General features: G+C 37.2%; 1 protein-coding gene across 1 annotated transcript in view; it reads left to right on the top strand.

Annotated features, from left to right (window-relative positions):
* The window catches only part of SPOPL (speckle type BTB/POZ protein like), a 52,742-nt gene extending 46,750 nt beyond the window's left edge, over window positions 1-5,992 (top strand). The window contains exons 8-10 of the mRNA XM_007946043.2: window positions 654-796; window positions 888-941; window positions 5,848-5,992. Of these exons, the coding sequence (XP_007944234.1) occupies window positions 654-796; window positions 888-941; window positions 5,848-5,992 (342 nt within the window). The remainder of the gene's footprint in view (window positions 1-653; window positions 797-887; window positions 942-5,847) is intronic.
* Window positions 5,993-15,243: the final 9,251 nt, after the last annotated feature.

The following is a 15,243-nucleotide window of genomic DNA, read 5'->3' as shown; positions in this document are numbered from 1 at the left end:
TCACGCAAATTCTTCTGCTAGTTGGGGTTTAGTCCAAATCTGCATCCTTTCCTTCAAGGCTCAGGGGTCCAAGATTATCTTCTGTGTCTGTATTAATTGGTTTCCCTTTTCTTTGTTGAAGAGGGTCTGTGCAATCCTTCTGCCTAGTCCTCCATCTTGCCCCGCCTCCTAAATATGTACAGTTTCTTATATGTTAAGTTTACTTTAATAAAGCTTTTAAAAAATTTAAAATGTAGAATATATTCACTAGCAACTCCAAGAAGTTTTAGTGGTTTTGAATATGAGTTGTTTAGCTTACTAGTGAATTCTTCAAGACTTTGTAGTGACAACATACAATGTACTGGGTGGTACAGTTTGGTATTTGATATAGTAGAAAAGAGAAATATACTCATTAAAAGAATATTTAACAATAATGTGGCATTTTAGCATAAAGCCTATATTGAAAATATAATATGGACTTAAAGCAAATTGAAATTTCCTAAAGAAAATTAGTCTTTTTCCTAAATATATCCACTTTCTTCACATTATGTTAAAATAATGATTTAAAGTATCCTCAGTTTAATAGTCTGCTTTAACTTTATTTTCTAAATCAAAAATATGTATTTGAAAACTTAGTAGTAAATGTTAAATAGTTATGTTTTTCTTTTGGATAGTATGCACTGGAACGTCTGAAAGTCATGTGTGAAGAAGCTCTGTGTAGTAACCTCTCAGTAGAAAATGTTGCTGATACCCTTGTCCTTGCAGATTTGCACAGTGCAGAACAGTTGAAAGCACAAGCTATAGACTTTATTAATAGGTAAGCTATACTTGTATTTCACTGAGTATAACACCATTAACATTTTTCAACCAGACTGTTTTTTTTAAGTTTTTTTAAATCTTCAATACAGGTGCAGTGTGCTTCGACAGCTTGGGTGTAAAGATGGGAAAAACTGGAACAGCAGGTAAGGTGACATCATTTTCTGACTTAAAGTTGATCTGTATAAATGAGACTAAATGTTTGCATAGTCTTTGCTTCATGTACAATAAATAAGAAACCAGATGTTAATTACTTGAAGAAAACCGCCCACCAAAACCACTGCTGTCAAGTCGGATCTGACTCATAGCAACCCCTCCTTGAGTTTTGTGGTAGTTCAGTTTGTGTGTTAACTTGGCTGGGCCTGGTTGAGTGGCTGGGCAACTGGAGGTAGTATTCCCTATGATGGTAATCCACTCCATGGTGGAATCGTGAGCAGCTGAGTAGCTGACTTAGGAAATGTGGTCTGCTTCCTGTATATAAGCAGTAGCCTTGGGAAATGGTCTCTAGCTTATGGCACGCTTGGACCCTGCATGTAGCTCTGTCATTGTACAGCAGCCTGCCATGCTCTGCTGACCTGGGGACTTACCATGGACTTGAATTAATGGTCTGCCATGTGGTTTGGTAACATCGGGACTGTGCCTTTTTACTTGTCAACCTTGGGCTTGGCAGCCTCAGTAGCCAGCAGTTAGCTAGAATAGTCTCTAGCTTCAGTGGGCCAGGAACTGGAGGAAGAGCTGAAGCCCAAGGCTGAGGGGCTTTCACCCAGGCCCTAGAGCTTTGGCACTTTGAACTCGGACTTAAAGCCTCCAAATTATAAGAATTAACTCCTGTTTGTTTAAGGCATCCCGTTTATGGTGTATTATTGTCAGAGTGGTAGTAGGTAACCAGAACAGGTTTCTAAGGCAGTATCACTATGGAAGTAGTTGCCCAACCTTCCTTCCGAGGAGTGGCTGGTGGGTATGAACTTCCAGCCTTCTGGTTAGCAGTCACATGCCTTAGGCACTGTGCTACCAGAGCTCCTAATGTTAATTATTTGAAGAAAACTGCCAGTTATTTTAAAAAGTTATTCGACTACTTATCTGGGTTCTTGAAACCATGCTCCTGTGTAGATCAGTTTTTATTGTGAACTTGGATGGGTGGTCTAATTTATTAAATGCACTTACATAGAATATATCCAAATCCAGGTATTTCAAGGGCTAATAGAAATTTAATCATTGCCCCTTCAGAAAGTATTTCTGAAAATTTGAGAAATACTTACTATATCCCATGGTGAGTATACCTTACATATCTTCACAGAAAATCTTTATATTTGAATACTAACTTACTCCTTCTTAGGTTAGCCAAGTATCTTGTATCGATAGTTGCCTGATATTCCAAAACTGCTAATAACTTGATCTTTTCTTCTGCCTGGTAAAACTAAAGAGGGAGGTAGTTGACACATCTTTCTAAGCCTGGATCTTATAAATATGGACAATTTGAACAAATGACAATTCTGAGATCCTTTGTACTTAGCCACTTTCAGATTCTAATTTTACTATTAAGATAAAAAATACATTATATAACTTTTTCAGCGTTTGAAAACTGTTAACTTACTTTATAGTCTCTGGAGATATAAGGTCTTCAGAAAGGTATTTGTTGAATAAATAAATGAAAATAGGTATCAGGTGCATTAAGAGGTATCTTTGTGTTTCTAAACAACTAATTAAAATTATAAACCTACTGACAGTTTGATGTCAGATACATTTTTGAAAAAGTTTTGTTGATAGCAGTACCGTTTAGTTCAGCAAACATTTGTCTAGAATCTATTGTGTCTCTGTCCTTGGATGGGATATAAAAAGAATCTGAACTGAATTTTAAAACATTAAATAAAGTTAGAAAAACTTAAGAAAGAAGTAACGTGCTTTGCAGGTACAAAAGAGATAGCTTGGATCCAAGTACAGAAGTATGAAGCAGGAATTGATCATTCGTTTGACAGATAATTATATTCATTATGGAGTAAGTTCCCAAGGCACATTGCTCAGTACAGAGAATATAATGGTGAAATTGACAGATGTTTTTTTCTGTTTTCATGAAGTTCATGTTTTAGCAGCAGATAAATAGGCGTTAAGAAAATATTGCAATAAATAATTACATTGCTGTTTGCAAAATATACCCTGTAGAAAACAGCCATCTCCCTAATAAAGTGATAGCTGAAGGAGTGATTCTGTGAAGAAGAATTAAAAAAAAAAAAAAAGAATTGCAATAAAGTATAATGATAGGGAACCTTTGGTATAGGAGCATAAAGCAAAGGCACCTAACTTAACTTAGGAGTCAAAGAGAACCTTTCCAAGGAAGTGTGTAAATAAAGACCTGAAGTATTGGTAGGATTTATCTTGATGAAGAGGTGGGAAGAAAAGTGAAGAGTGTATCCTCAAAACAAGGGAATGAGATGTGCAGAGTTTTAACAAAAGTTTGATGAGAAAGAGCAGTACAGAGTGTGAGAGACAGAGGTTATGAGAAGAAACTGGAGAAGCCTGTAGAGATCGGATTATGAAAGGCCATGTAAATAACATTAGGGCTTTTAGACATTATTCCACAAGTATGGATATCAGTAACCTGGCTTTGGGCATGATCAAGGTTGCTTTTTTAACAGTTTCTGTGCATGCAGTGTGGGGAATAGATGTAGGGAAGTTGTGGGGAGGAGGGTGGAAGGCTATTGGGGAACAAAGTAGACCAGTTGGAAAATCATCGAAGTAGTTCAGGCAAGAGATGAAGGGCAAAATCAGACAGACAGTGAGACTAGAGAAAAAAGGATATAAGAACCTTTTAGAGGAAGAACGTACAATATTTGGATGGTGAAGGGGTGCAAGGGAGAGAAGTGAGGAGGCAAGGATAACTAGGTTTTTTGCCCGAGCATTTAGGTGTGTGTTCTGATTTCTCAGTGAAAGCATGTTCTATATCATGTACCCTAAGCAGTTCAGTTGTTAGGTGCCATCATGTCAGCTCTGACTCAGAGAGACCTTTTGTAGAGCAAAACAAAACACTTCCTGGTCCTGTGCCATCCTCACAGTCCTTACCTATGCTTGAGCCCATCGTTGCAGCCATTGTGTCAATCCATCTTGTTGAGGGTCTTCCCCTTTTTTGCTGATCCTCTCCTTTACCAAGCATGATATCCTTCTCCAAAGAGTGGTCTCTTCTGACAGCATGACCAAAGTATGTGAGACAAAGTCTGGTCACTATGATTTCTTTTGGCTACACTTTTACCAGGACAGATTTTTCATTCTTCTGGCAATCCATAATGTTTTCAGTATTCTTTGCCAGCGCCACAATTCAAATGTATCAGTTCTTCTTTAGTGTCCAGCTTTCATATGCATATGAGGTGATTTCAAATGTAATGGGTTGGGTTAGGTGCACCTTAGTCTTCAAAGTGACATCTTTGCTTCTTAACACTTGAAAGAAGTCTTTCACAGCAGATTTACCCACTGCAATATGACATCTGATTTCTTCTTAACTGCTGCTTCCATGGGTGTTAATTGTGGAAGCAGTTCACTGTCAAAAAAAACCAAATACACTGCCATTGATTCTGACTCATAGCAAACCCCATTGGATTTCCAAGTCTGTAAATCTTTTGGAAGCAGACTGCCTTATAGTTCTTCTGTGGAACAGCTGGTGGGTTTGAATCACCAATCTTTTGGTTAGCAGCCAAATACCTTAAGCATTATACCATGAGAGCTCCTAGTTCAGTACTAGAGTATAAAGGAGTTCTTGTGGTGTAGTGGATAAGGCATTTGACTGCTAACTGGAAAGTCAGTGCTTCAAACCCACCAGCTGCTCCATGTAAGGAAGACAGGGCAATCTACTTCCATGAAGATTTACCACCTTGGAAACCCAATGGGGGTTGCTATGAGTCAGAATCGACTCGACGGCTGTGAAAAATGTATAAAATGTCAGCTCATGGGAGTGGGAGATGGAAAGCTAGAAAGAGAAGGTAGAAAACTGGCAATAGGGGGCTTTGTTTGTTTCCTTTTCTAAAGAACTTGGATCCTGGCAATAGGGAGCAGTAGCAGAAGTGATACAGTCAAGTTTATATTACTAGCATTGTGGATACTGGATTCGAGAGCAGCAGAATTGGAGGTCAGAAGATAAGTTAGGAGACTGTGATAGTAATCCAAATGAGAGGTGATGTGAGCCTTAACTAGAGATTCAGAATAATCTTTGTGGATTGTAATAGAGTTTTGATAATTGATTGGAGAAGACAGATTCTAAGATGACTCCTAGGTTTCTGATTTGAATTACTGGGTGGATGGTAGAACTATTAGCTGATTGGGCATGAGGGAGGAATAGTGTTACACTGACTTTATGGTTCTTAGAGAGGTGCATCCAAGTAAAGAAAGGATGTGGAAGGCCTAAGATTTAAAGAATCAATAGTTATTACTGAATATGATGCTTAAAATTATGAAGAGTAGATGAAACAGAATGAATAAAGCATGAAAAGGGAGGAGTTGTTAGTTGCTGTCGAGTTGATTTTGATTCCTGGTGATCCCATGTGTGCAGAGTGGAACAGCTCCATGGAGTTTTTAATAGCTATGAGCTTTCAGAAGCAGATTTCCAGGCCTGTCTTCTACAGGATCTCTGGGTGGGTTTGAACTGCCAAACTTTGGGCTAGTAGTCAATTGTTTAACCATTTTTGCCACCCAAGATCTCCAAAAGGAGAAAAGTAGAGGACAAAAGTTGAAACTCTGGACAACAGTCTATGTGAAAGGAACAACTAAAAGGAGAGAGAGAGGTACTTGAAAGAGCTGGTATAGAAGTGGTACCATTGGGAGTAGAAAGAATTATGGAAACTATTATCACATGCTTCAGGGGAATAGAACCTCCAGAAATATTTAATAGTTTAGTTGCAACAGAAGATACCAATGAAATAAAGATGATACTTTAATGAACTCAAATGGATTGAGTGCACAGAGATAGACACAACATTTCAAAATCCATTAAATTAAACATATAAAATGACATTGCAACACTGAGTTTTGAAAAATACTCTTAAGTAAATATCTCTCTTTGTTTTTTAGCCAAGCAACGGACATAATGGAAACAGCAGGGTGGAAGTCCATGATTCAGTCTCACCCTCATCTAGTAGCAGAAGCCTTCCGAGCATTAGCATCAGCACAGTGTCCACAGTTTGGCATTCCACGCAAACGACTAAAACAGTCCTGAAATCTTCCATGAACTTTAGAAGAATGGAAATAACTTTTACTCCTCCAGGTCCAGAAGGATTCTAATACATGAACCATAAGCAAGAGTTCTTACTGTTTTCTTGTCCACAGAACAGAAACTGAAAAAGCATATTGCTAGCTTTTCAGGTGGATAATTTATGGTTTTTTCTTCAGCTTTAAATTAGACTGATTATACTCTAATTCACTTCAAGGCCTTAAATTATCTTCAGTGACTTCTCTCTTGTTCATATAATACTTTAATTTTTTATTGTGCCTTGTCATTTTGACCAAGGCTATGCAGGATTGCACTAGCTCCATAATGCAGTAAAATTGATAACTGAAGATATTAAGTTTCAAAAGGATCTTCCATTATTTTGAGGAAAGCAAAATGAATTTTTATAGGGTTTGTCCTATGCTATCTTTTCAAAGGTTAAAACTAGGTTCTCCTTAAAAGCACTTGTGTTGGAGAGTATCAAGAATGTCTCCAGTCTGAGTTCTGTGAGTACAGGAGAACCTGCTTACCTTTAAGGTAAGTTATGGCAATACACTGCTCCAATTCTAATTTATTTTTCATTGCAGGGGGCAAATATGCAATGAGTCGGCCCGAATTTTTAGTGAAATTTGTGATGTGTGTTATGTTAACTGTTCAACAAACTAAAAGAAACATAACAAACCTTTGTTTATATTTCTTTGTGGGTTTGTCCCAAGTTTACAATGACTGAGAACTGATTGAAGTTAAGATTTCAACAAGAAAGTGTGTTTTGTGCTGAAGTAATTTTTTTTTATATATGCCCTGGTGGCACAGTGGTTAAGGCGCTTGGCTGCTAACCAAAAGACTAGCAGTTCGAACCCACCAGTTGCTCCATAGAAGAAAGATGAGGTAGTCTGCTTTTGTAAAGATACATAGCCTTGGAAACCCTATGGGGAAGTTCTTCTCTGTCTAATAGGGTGATAATGAACCAGAATCAACTTGAGAACAGTGGGTTTGGTTTTTTGAGTTTATTGACCTACATTATATGAAGAATTCTGTAGAGGTTAAAAGTAATTATGACCAAGTGTGAATTTAATGAGTGGGCCAATTAAGAAAGATATATATGCACTTTTAATGTGTAACTTTTGTATGCTGAATGGTACATATATTTTTTTGCTTTTGAGGGAATTAATAAGGTTTAATTGTGTCTTAACTTTGGAAAGAATTTTTTTTTTAAAAGACAGATGGAGGCAACTGGGATGTTTGTGATAATAGCTAAGAAAGATACCCTTGAGCATAGTTAAATTGGTTTGAATTTTAGATATTCACTATTGAATTCATTCGTGTTTTATCACACTTTGGAGAAGGCACCTAAACAATAAAGAAATCTTGGACAGTCTACTCTCTTTCAAGAAACAATGAACTGATATTACTTGCCTGTGTGGTATGTTAGGGGGTTCTAAGGAGAGACCCCTTAGAATATGTCAGGCCACACTATGAAACTTTTCCCCCTACTTTCTCCTTATTGTTTCAATTAATATACTAACATTGTGGATGATGTTGAAATTCTGCATAATGTGAACAGGAAAAAACTATTTATATAAAGTGCTTTTCATGGGCCAGTTCTTTATTATGAGTTTTAGCTTTAAACATATATACATGCTCAGTGTTTGATAACTGTTCACAGTGGTAGTCTACTCTGGTGCACTGTCCCGGTGAAACAGGAAAGATCAGTGTCAGGTCACTTCATCTGATTCACTGTAACAGTGACAGTATGCCTTTTAGGTGAGATTTATATTTGACCACAAGGGAAAAAGTGTGTCACTGGAAGAAAAACTGCATAAGCCTATATATTTGCCTATATAACTTTATTCTCAAGATTAACATTTGTGTAATTTGTTTATTTAGTGTTTGATTCAGGACAAAAGAAAAGAAATGAAGCTTGAGGTTTTAAACTAGATTTAATTTTTGCTGTCTTCTTATTAGGTATTCACTGAAGCAGTTCTAATAAATCAAAAGAATGATTCATATTTGCATTGAAAAAACACTGTTCAAATTAGCACTTGTTATCCACAACAAACTGGAGTTTGAAAAGATCATTTTTTCAGATACCTTAGTTTCTTTCAGTGTAGTTTAATTGAATCTTTGTTGTATTAACTTAAATTTGAAATTGGAAGAGTCCTTTGGGCTAGAAGAAAGATCTTTACCTCATAATGGACTCCATCCTATGTAAGATGTTAATGGGGTTCAAAAGCTCACTTTCTTAACTCCCACTGTATGATTGAGCCCGTTAAGTTTACAATGTGAAATTCAACACACACACACATATACACTTTTAATTTAAGATCTTACTAGGGTCTTACAAGAAAAAAATTCCTTCCTCAGGCTATAGAATATTTTTTGTCATATATTATAAAAATACTGGTGTCTTCATTTATATCAAATGCACACAGGCACATTGTGAATGAATTCACTGCTAGAATCTACAGTTCTAACCATAGTGACTTCAGTAATATGGTATTATGAACATTTCAGCTTGTCCTTACTTTAATGTTTATTGCAAATCTTAAGGATTTTATTACAAAGATTTTTTTTTGTAAGTTTGGTAGCACATTTTTTTTTTTTTTACCAAAAATGTCAAACACTGTGCTATAAATGTAGTATCCACATTTGTAGAAATGTCCACTTTTCAGATAATATAATGCCTATCATTCTACTAACAGAATCGTATACAAGTTGATTTATTTTTTTATTTATTATGTATATTTTTGGTATTGTGGGTTCTTGAGGCAATGCTGAAAAACTATTAATGTATTCTGAAATCAGTGCTCTAATAGCCCTCCCTCCACCCTCCCAACTTTAGACCACACACATTGTTTTCAATAGGAACAGAATCTTATCCACAGCAGTGTCTTGCCTTTTGAACTATCTGCCTGCTCCTGGTCCCTTTTGTCACCTAAACAGGGCTTCTCTTTAGAAATGTAGTGAGTGGTTTTAAATGTTACATATTATAAAAATAACCATTGGAGAACTGTTCTTTAGAGTAAGACTTAGAAACACTATATTTGTGCCTTTTTTTCTTTTTCAATTTTAACATGCATTGGTATTTGGAGCACAAATATGAAGGTGCCATAATATTATGGCTTGCCAATGTTACCTCCTTGAATTTTCATGTTCATTGTCTTGAAATAGTAATTGGAGAACTTTGCATGTATTATATGGTCATTTGTGTGTTTGGGTGTGTACGTGTGTGTATACTTAAATTTGCTTGTGTGTGGTATGTTCAAAAGAATGAATTTCTGAAAATAGGACTCAGTTAAATGTTGAAAGTTCAGGTTAGCTGAAATATTTCATTTAAATGTGCTTTATTTGGGGGGATATTGATAGAGGAAATTATAATTCTCAAAAATGGACCAATTTACTGCATGATGAAATGTGAAACAGTGCCTTTTTAGGACATAAGTTATAAAATTAAGCTTAAAAATATTAATGTTCTCTTAAAAAGTTGTCATGAAAATTATTGGCTTATTTTTAAACTTAAGTTACCACTTAAACTGTAGAAAGTATAATTACTAATTTATGTACCCCTTTGATTTTGGTGTACAAATTTAAAATCTGAGAACTCCTTAAAAGTCATAGATGCTACCCAGTCTTTCTAACTAGAACAGGAACTTTGTTCAGTTGTGAAAATCCAGCTCAACAAACTTTTCTCATAGCCAGGTATACTTGAAGAGGTGAATTATTCTGTTCATTCTCTTTTAATGGATAAAATAAAAATATTCACTGTTCTTGCAAAATAGGTGGATGGGTAGGTTTGTTTTAGTGTTCTCAGATTATAAAGCAGCACTTTCAGTACACATACAAGTATTTTGGTAGTGTTTTTTGTATAGATTATGAGTTATACTTTAAGTAAGTTTTCATAAAGTGATATGAATTTTAGGTCCAGTTGAACAAATATTGAGTGCCTACCATATGCAAGACTTCCTCTTCACTGGGAATGAAATTACCACACCGTGTCTTCTGTTTGCAGTATGTGGACTTGATGTTTGAAAAAGAATTCTCATATTTAAATCTTTTTCTGTTAAGAGTTTATCATTGTACACTGTAACCCAGTTAATTTTGCATTCAGGTTTTTAGAATGAAGATATAACTTAAGTGAGTCCCATTTTTGAAAATGTAATTCTGCTAAAATAATTTAAATATTAGTTCTGGGGAAATTGATTTTCAAGATTCAAATGTATAAAGACTTATAATGAACTTTTCAGGCTCGTTTTTAATCAGTTGATGTTAATGGTGAGATACATACTTTTTGTATCTTATTGCTGAAAATATTTTTTGCATTTCAGCGCGTCAAGTTAAATAAAGTTGTTACTACTTATTCAGAATGAATTGGTTTATTTTGTGTTTATTTGAAAATTATAATTTCTTACAGAACACTTATTTTCCATCTGTGGTAGTTAAGTTTGTGTGTCAATTTGGCAGGGCCTGTTTGAGTGACTGGGCAGCTGGATATAGTATTCCCCATGATGAGACTGGTAATCAGCTCCATGGCAGAATCTACTGTAAGCAGCTGAGTAGCTAGCTGCCTTAGAGATGTGGTCTGCTTTCCATATATAAGGAGAAGCCTTGGGGAATGATCTCTAGCTTATGGCATGCTTGAACCCTGCATGTATCCATGTCTTCATTCAGCAGCCTGCCATGCTCTGCTGACCTTGGGACTTTCAATGGACTTGAAGTCATGACCTGCTGTGTGATTTGATAACATCAGGACTGTGCCTTTTTACTTATCAACCTTGGGCTTGTCAGTCTCAGCAGTCAGCAGCTGTCTGAGGAAAGAAAAGCCTTCAGCTTCAGTGGTCTGGGAGCAGGAGGCTGAGCTGAAGCCCAAGGTTGAAGGGCTTTCACCCAGCCCCTAGAGCCTGGCACTTTGAACTCAGACTGAAAAGCCCCCAAACTCTAAGAGAATAAACTACTGTTTGTTAAAGCCATCCCATTTGTGATATATTCCTGTCAGAATGGCACTAAGTAACCAGACACCATCCCTTTAAAGGAAAAATTAGTGAAAAAAGTTTTGTTATCTTACATTTTAATATATGCTCTTTTATCTAACTCAAAACTTGAACTTATATCAAAATGTCAGTCAAACATACATGCAAAAATGACCCTGCAGGACAAGGTTGTAATCACTTCTTGGCCATAGCCAGCTACCCAGAGGGAACAAGTAGTTGGACCTGTGGGTTCGGGACCATAATCGCGGGGACATCAACCTCAATTGGCAAACATACTGCACAAAAACATTGTTCCACATCCTACTTTGGCAAATAGCAGCTGGGATCTTAAAAGCTTGCAAGCAGCCATCTAGATGCAACAATGGGTCTCTCCTCGTCCAGAGCAAAGAAGAGTGAAGAAAAACAAAAATTCATGGTAACAACTAGTCCAAGGGGCTGTACACCATGTGATCCTCAGCCTCTACAGCTAAGAGACCAGAAGAACTAGATAGTGCCTGGCTACCACTGTCAGCCACTCGGAGGGGGACCTATGTAGGAGATCCTGAATAGATTGGGAGAACAATGTGGAACACAACTCAAAATCATTAAAAAAACAACAAAAATAGGGACCAGGTTTGCTGGTCTGACAGAGCCTGATGGAACCACTGAGACTATGGCCCCTAGCTGCCCTTCAGGTCTGGAATTGAACCCTTTCCTGTGGCTTCAAGCCAAACAAAAGACGGGCATATGAGCTAAACATTTACATTAAGTAGAGACACTCCTTGGAGAGATCAATCATGGGAGAATAGACAGGATGTGTATGCACAGAGAGACAGCTCAGGGGACAGGAGTGCATGGGAGGGAAGAACACAGGTAAGAAGTGACTATGGGAAGGAAGTGGGAGGGGAACTTTTGCATTCTGGGCAATTGCAGTCAATGTCATGAGACCAAGTGTGAGCTGCTGTATGGAAAGTGAATTTGCTCTGTAAACTTTCACCCAAATCAATAAAAAAAGATTCTGCAATGAAGATAATTATTACTAGTACCAAATGTTTCTAAGTTCTGTAATGGAACAGTCTCAGAAAATTATAAACTCTTCTTTTTAGGTTAGTATTACGACTTGCAAAAGAGGCATATTTGAGATGCTAACATGCATAGTAATTGTCTTTTCAGCACAAGAAGGCTCGTGTTTTTTTAGAACCTCCTGAAGACTTGCTCTGTCTCTGAGATACTATATATTTATTTTTATATATGCCTACCATCCGTATTAAATGAGCTTTTCTAATATGTACCAATAATATAACACTTAAGATCCCCTTCTACCTAGCCCTTTTACACTTCTTAAATTCAGTTATCACAGGCAACTTAATCATGTGCTACTACAAAAAAAAAAAAAACAAACATTTGGGGCAGAGCATCTCTGGACCAGCTTAGTTGCAGTAACTCAAAAATTAGTGATGATTTTTTACTGCCAAGATGGCAGTAAAAATGCATGATGAAATACCTCCTGTCATATACTCAACACATATACACATGTACCAAAAAAAAAAAACCTCACTGTCATTGAGTTGATTCTGACTCATAGTGACCTTACTTGGGTTTTCAAGGTTGTATATCTCTACAGAAATAGATTACCCCATCTTCCTCCCGCAGAGCAGCTGGATTTGAACTGATCTTCTGGTTAGCAAACACACAAACTGAATTCCTTTATAAAAGGGGCCCCAAAACTTAAATATTGTCTGTGCAATTATAATAAGACAAATGGTAATGTTCTAACCCTAAGTGATCTATCTATATAAAATACAGTATAGATATGTGTTTCACATACACACACACACTATATCCTTTTCTTCCTACTCTCAAGTAGCCAGCTCCCTTAGTAATTTATTTTAGAACATATGGATGTTATATTTCATCCATTCTGTCACCTCAAATCAATTGTTTTCTAAGAGAAGGCAAAGAGTCATACTTGCTTTGATCACTATTTTTAAAAAAGCAATGCTGGAAATCTTAGACATAATCTGTTGCTATTTTTTGGGAGGGGGAGTGTCAGAGAGATTGCATCTGTGGTGGATGTTGGTAAAAAGTTTGTCATTCCTGTTGTGACTGCTTTTCCACCTCTAAGTCTGTCTCTTGCCCCACACCTTAATCCTTTTGTAAAGGATTCCGATGTTGTCTTGTACCAGTCCATGAAATAACAACCAAATAATTCCCATGGTAGATAATCTTACCTTTTGTCTAAATTCAAACGAGGCCTTAATAAAGAGGAAAAATTGAAAGTTTTATGAACAACAGTTGCAGTACAAAACCAACCAGTACCCTAAGACTGATACTCACTTTGCTTAAAAATAAATGTTTTGCTCTTGCCAGACAATTTTAGAATGCATATACTTAAAAAAATACACTGCCATCGAGTCGGACCCGACTCATAGCGACCCCTCCTTGGGTTTCCGAGGCAGTATCACTATGGAAGTAGATTGCCCAACCTTCCTTCTGAGGAGTGGCTGGTGGCTTTGAACCGCCAGCCTTCTGGTTAGCAGTCAAATGTGTTAGGCACTACGTCGCCAGAGCATATACTTTATAAAGTGCTAAAATAAAAAAAAATAATAATCATTGTGCCGGCACCTGAAAACTGAGAAGGCATAGATGAGGGAAATAAAAATGACAAGCAATTGAAAAAGAATAGTATAATGGATTAAACTTAATAAAAACCTGGGAAATAATAAAGCAGAAACTTGAAATGATAGAAAACAAAGTTAGGAGACACTGCCGGATCACCAGGATAAGAACAGAGAGATGAAAATGATGAATCAGTTTAACATCTATCAACAGTTGATTAAATGGAATGACTGACAGTCTGCTGAACTCTGCTTATAGTGGTAAGCTCTGTTACTACAAGATAGGAAAGGTCCATGGCCCCATGAAGTCTATTGTCTCAGAGAAAGCACAATTAAATAATACAGTCTGTGGTAATGACTATGATAAAAGTGCAAGAGGAGTGCCCAATCTGGGTGGGTGTAGAGGTCCCAGTAGCCTTCCTAAGGAAGTGGTCCCTAGATTGAGATTGAATGGGTGTTAGGCTGTTTAGTGGAGGCGTCATCTAATCAGTGATGTGAAGTAGTAGAGGTGAGGCAAGGTTCATATGGAACATTTGTGAGAATGAAAATGAACATGGTTATATTCCAGTATATAAAAAGAAGATTGTTTAAACAAGTAAGCATGACCCATCCATTTTTATAGGCCTTATTAAAGAGGTTGTACTTAGTCTATAAGTATTGAGAGGTTTTAAATGGGTTTAGGTTATGATAATCAATAATCTGCCAATTTTCAGATAATTTAAACAAACCAAACTCATTGCCGTTGAGTCGGATGCGACTCATAGCAACCTCTCCTTGGGTTTCCAAGGCAGTATCACTATGGAAGTAGATGGCCCAACCTTCCTTCCAAGGAGTGGCTGGTGGGTTTGAACCACCAACCTTCTGATTAGCAGTCAAGTGCCTTAGGCACTATGCCACCAGAGCTCCTAAAGGGGGCTATATTTGTAGTGCCTAAGGCATTTGACTGCTAACCAGAAGGTTGGTGGCTCAAACCCACCAGCCACTCCGTGGAAGGAAGATGAGGCAGTACTTCCATAAAGATTTACTGCCTCAGAAACCCGATGGGGGTTGCTATGAGTTGGGGTCAACTCAGTGGCAATGGGTTTGGTTTTGAGTTTTTATGTTGGTAACAGGACTCCTTGAGTGACACAGTTTGTGCTTGACTACTAACCAAAATGTCAGCAGTTTGAACCCACCCAAAGACACCTTGGAAGAAGCCTGATGATCTGCTTCTGAAAAGGCACAGCCATGAAATCCCTATGGAGTATAGTTCTGTTCTGCAACACGGGGTCAAAATGAGTTGGAATAGACTCGACAGCAATTGGTTAGTTAGATTGGTAGTATCAAAATCCTCTTAAGAGAGAAGGAATATTAGTACTTTGTGCTAGGCTAGTACCACTGGGATGGAAAGAAAGGGAAATTTGGAAGGAAATATTGATAGGACTTGGAAATAAATTGCAAATGGGAAAAGGGCAAGAGGAGTCAAGGATGACTTCCAGGTTTTGGATTAGAGCAACTGTTTGAGAGTAGTACTATTTACTAATACTGCAATCACAAAGTAAGAGCAGTTTTGAGAAAACAATTTGTATTGGGAGCCTGTTGACATTAAAAGGAGCTCTGGTAGTGTGAGTAAGACATTTCACTGCTAACCAGATCAGGGGCTCAAACCCCCAGCTGTTCCATGGGAGGAAGATGA

The sequence above is a fragment of the Orycteropus afer genome, unplaced genomic scaffold (genome assembly GCF_000298275.1).
Source record: "Orycteropus afer afer isolate SDZICR_OR568_19922 unplaced genomic scaffold, OryAfe1.0 scaffold00148, whole genome shotgun sequence".
In the NCBI taxonomy this organism is placed as follows: Eukaryota; Metazoa; Chordata; class Mammalia; order Tubulidentata; family Orycteropodidae; genus Orycteropus; species Orycteropus afer.
This window is presented reverse-complemented; position numbering and strand designations above follow the sequence as displayed.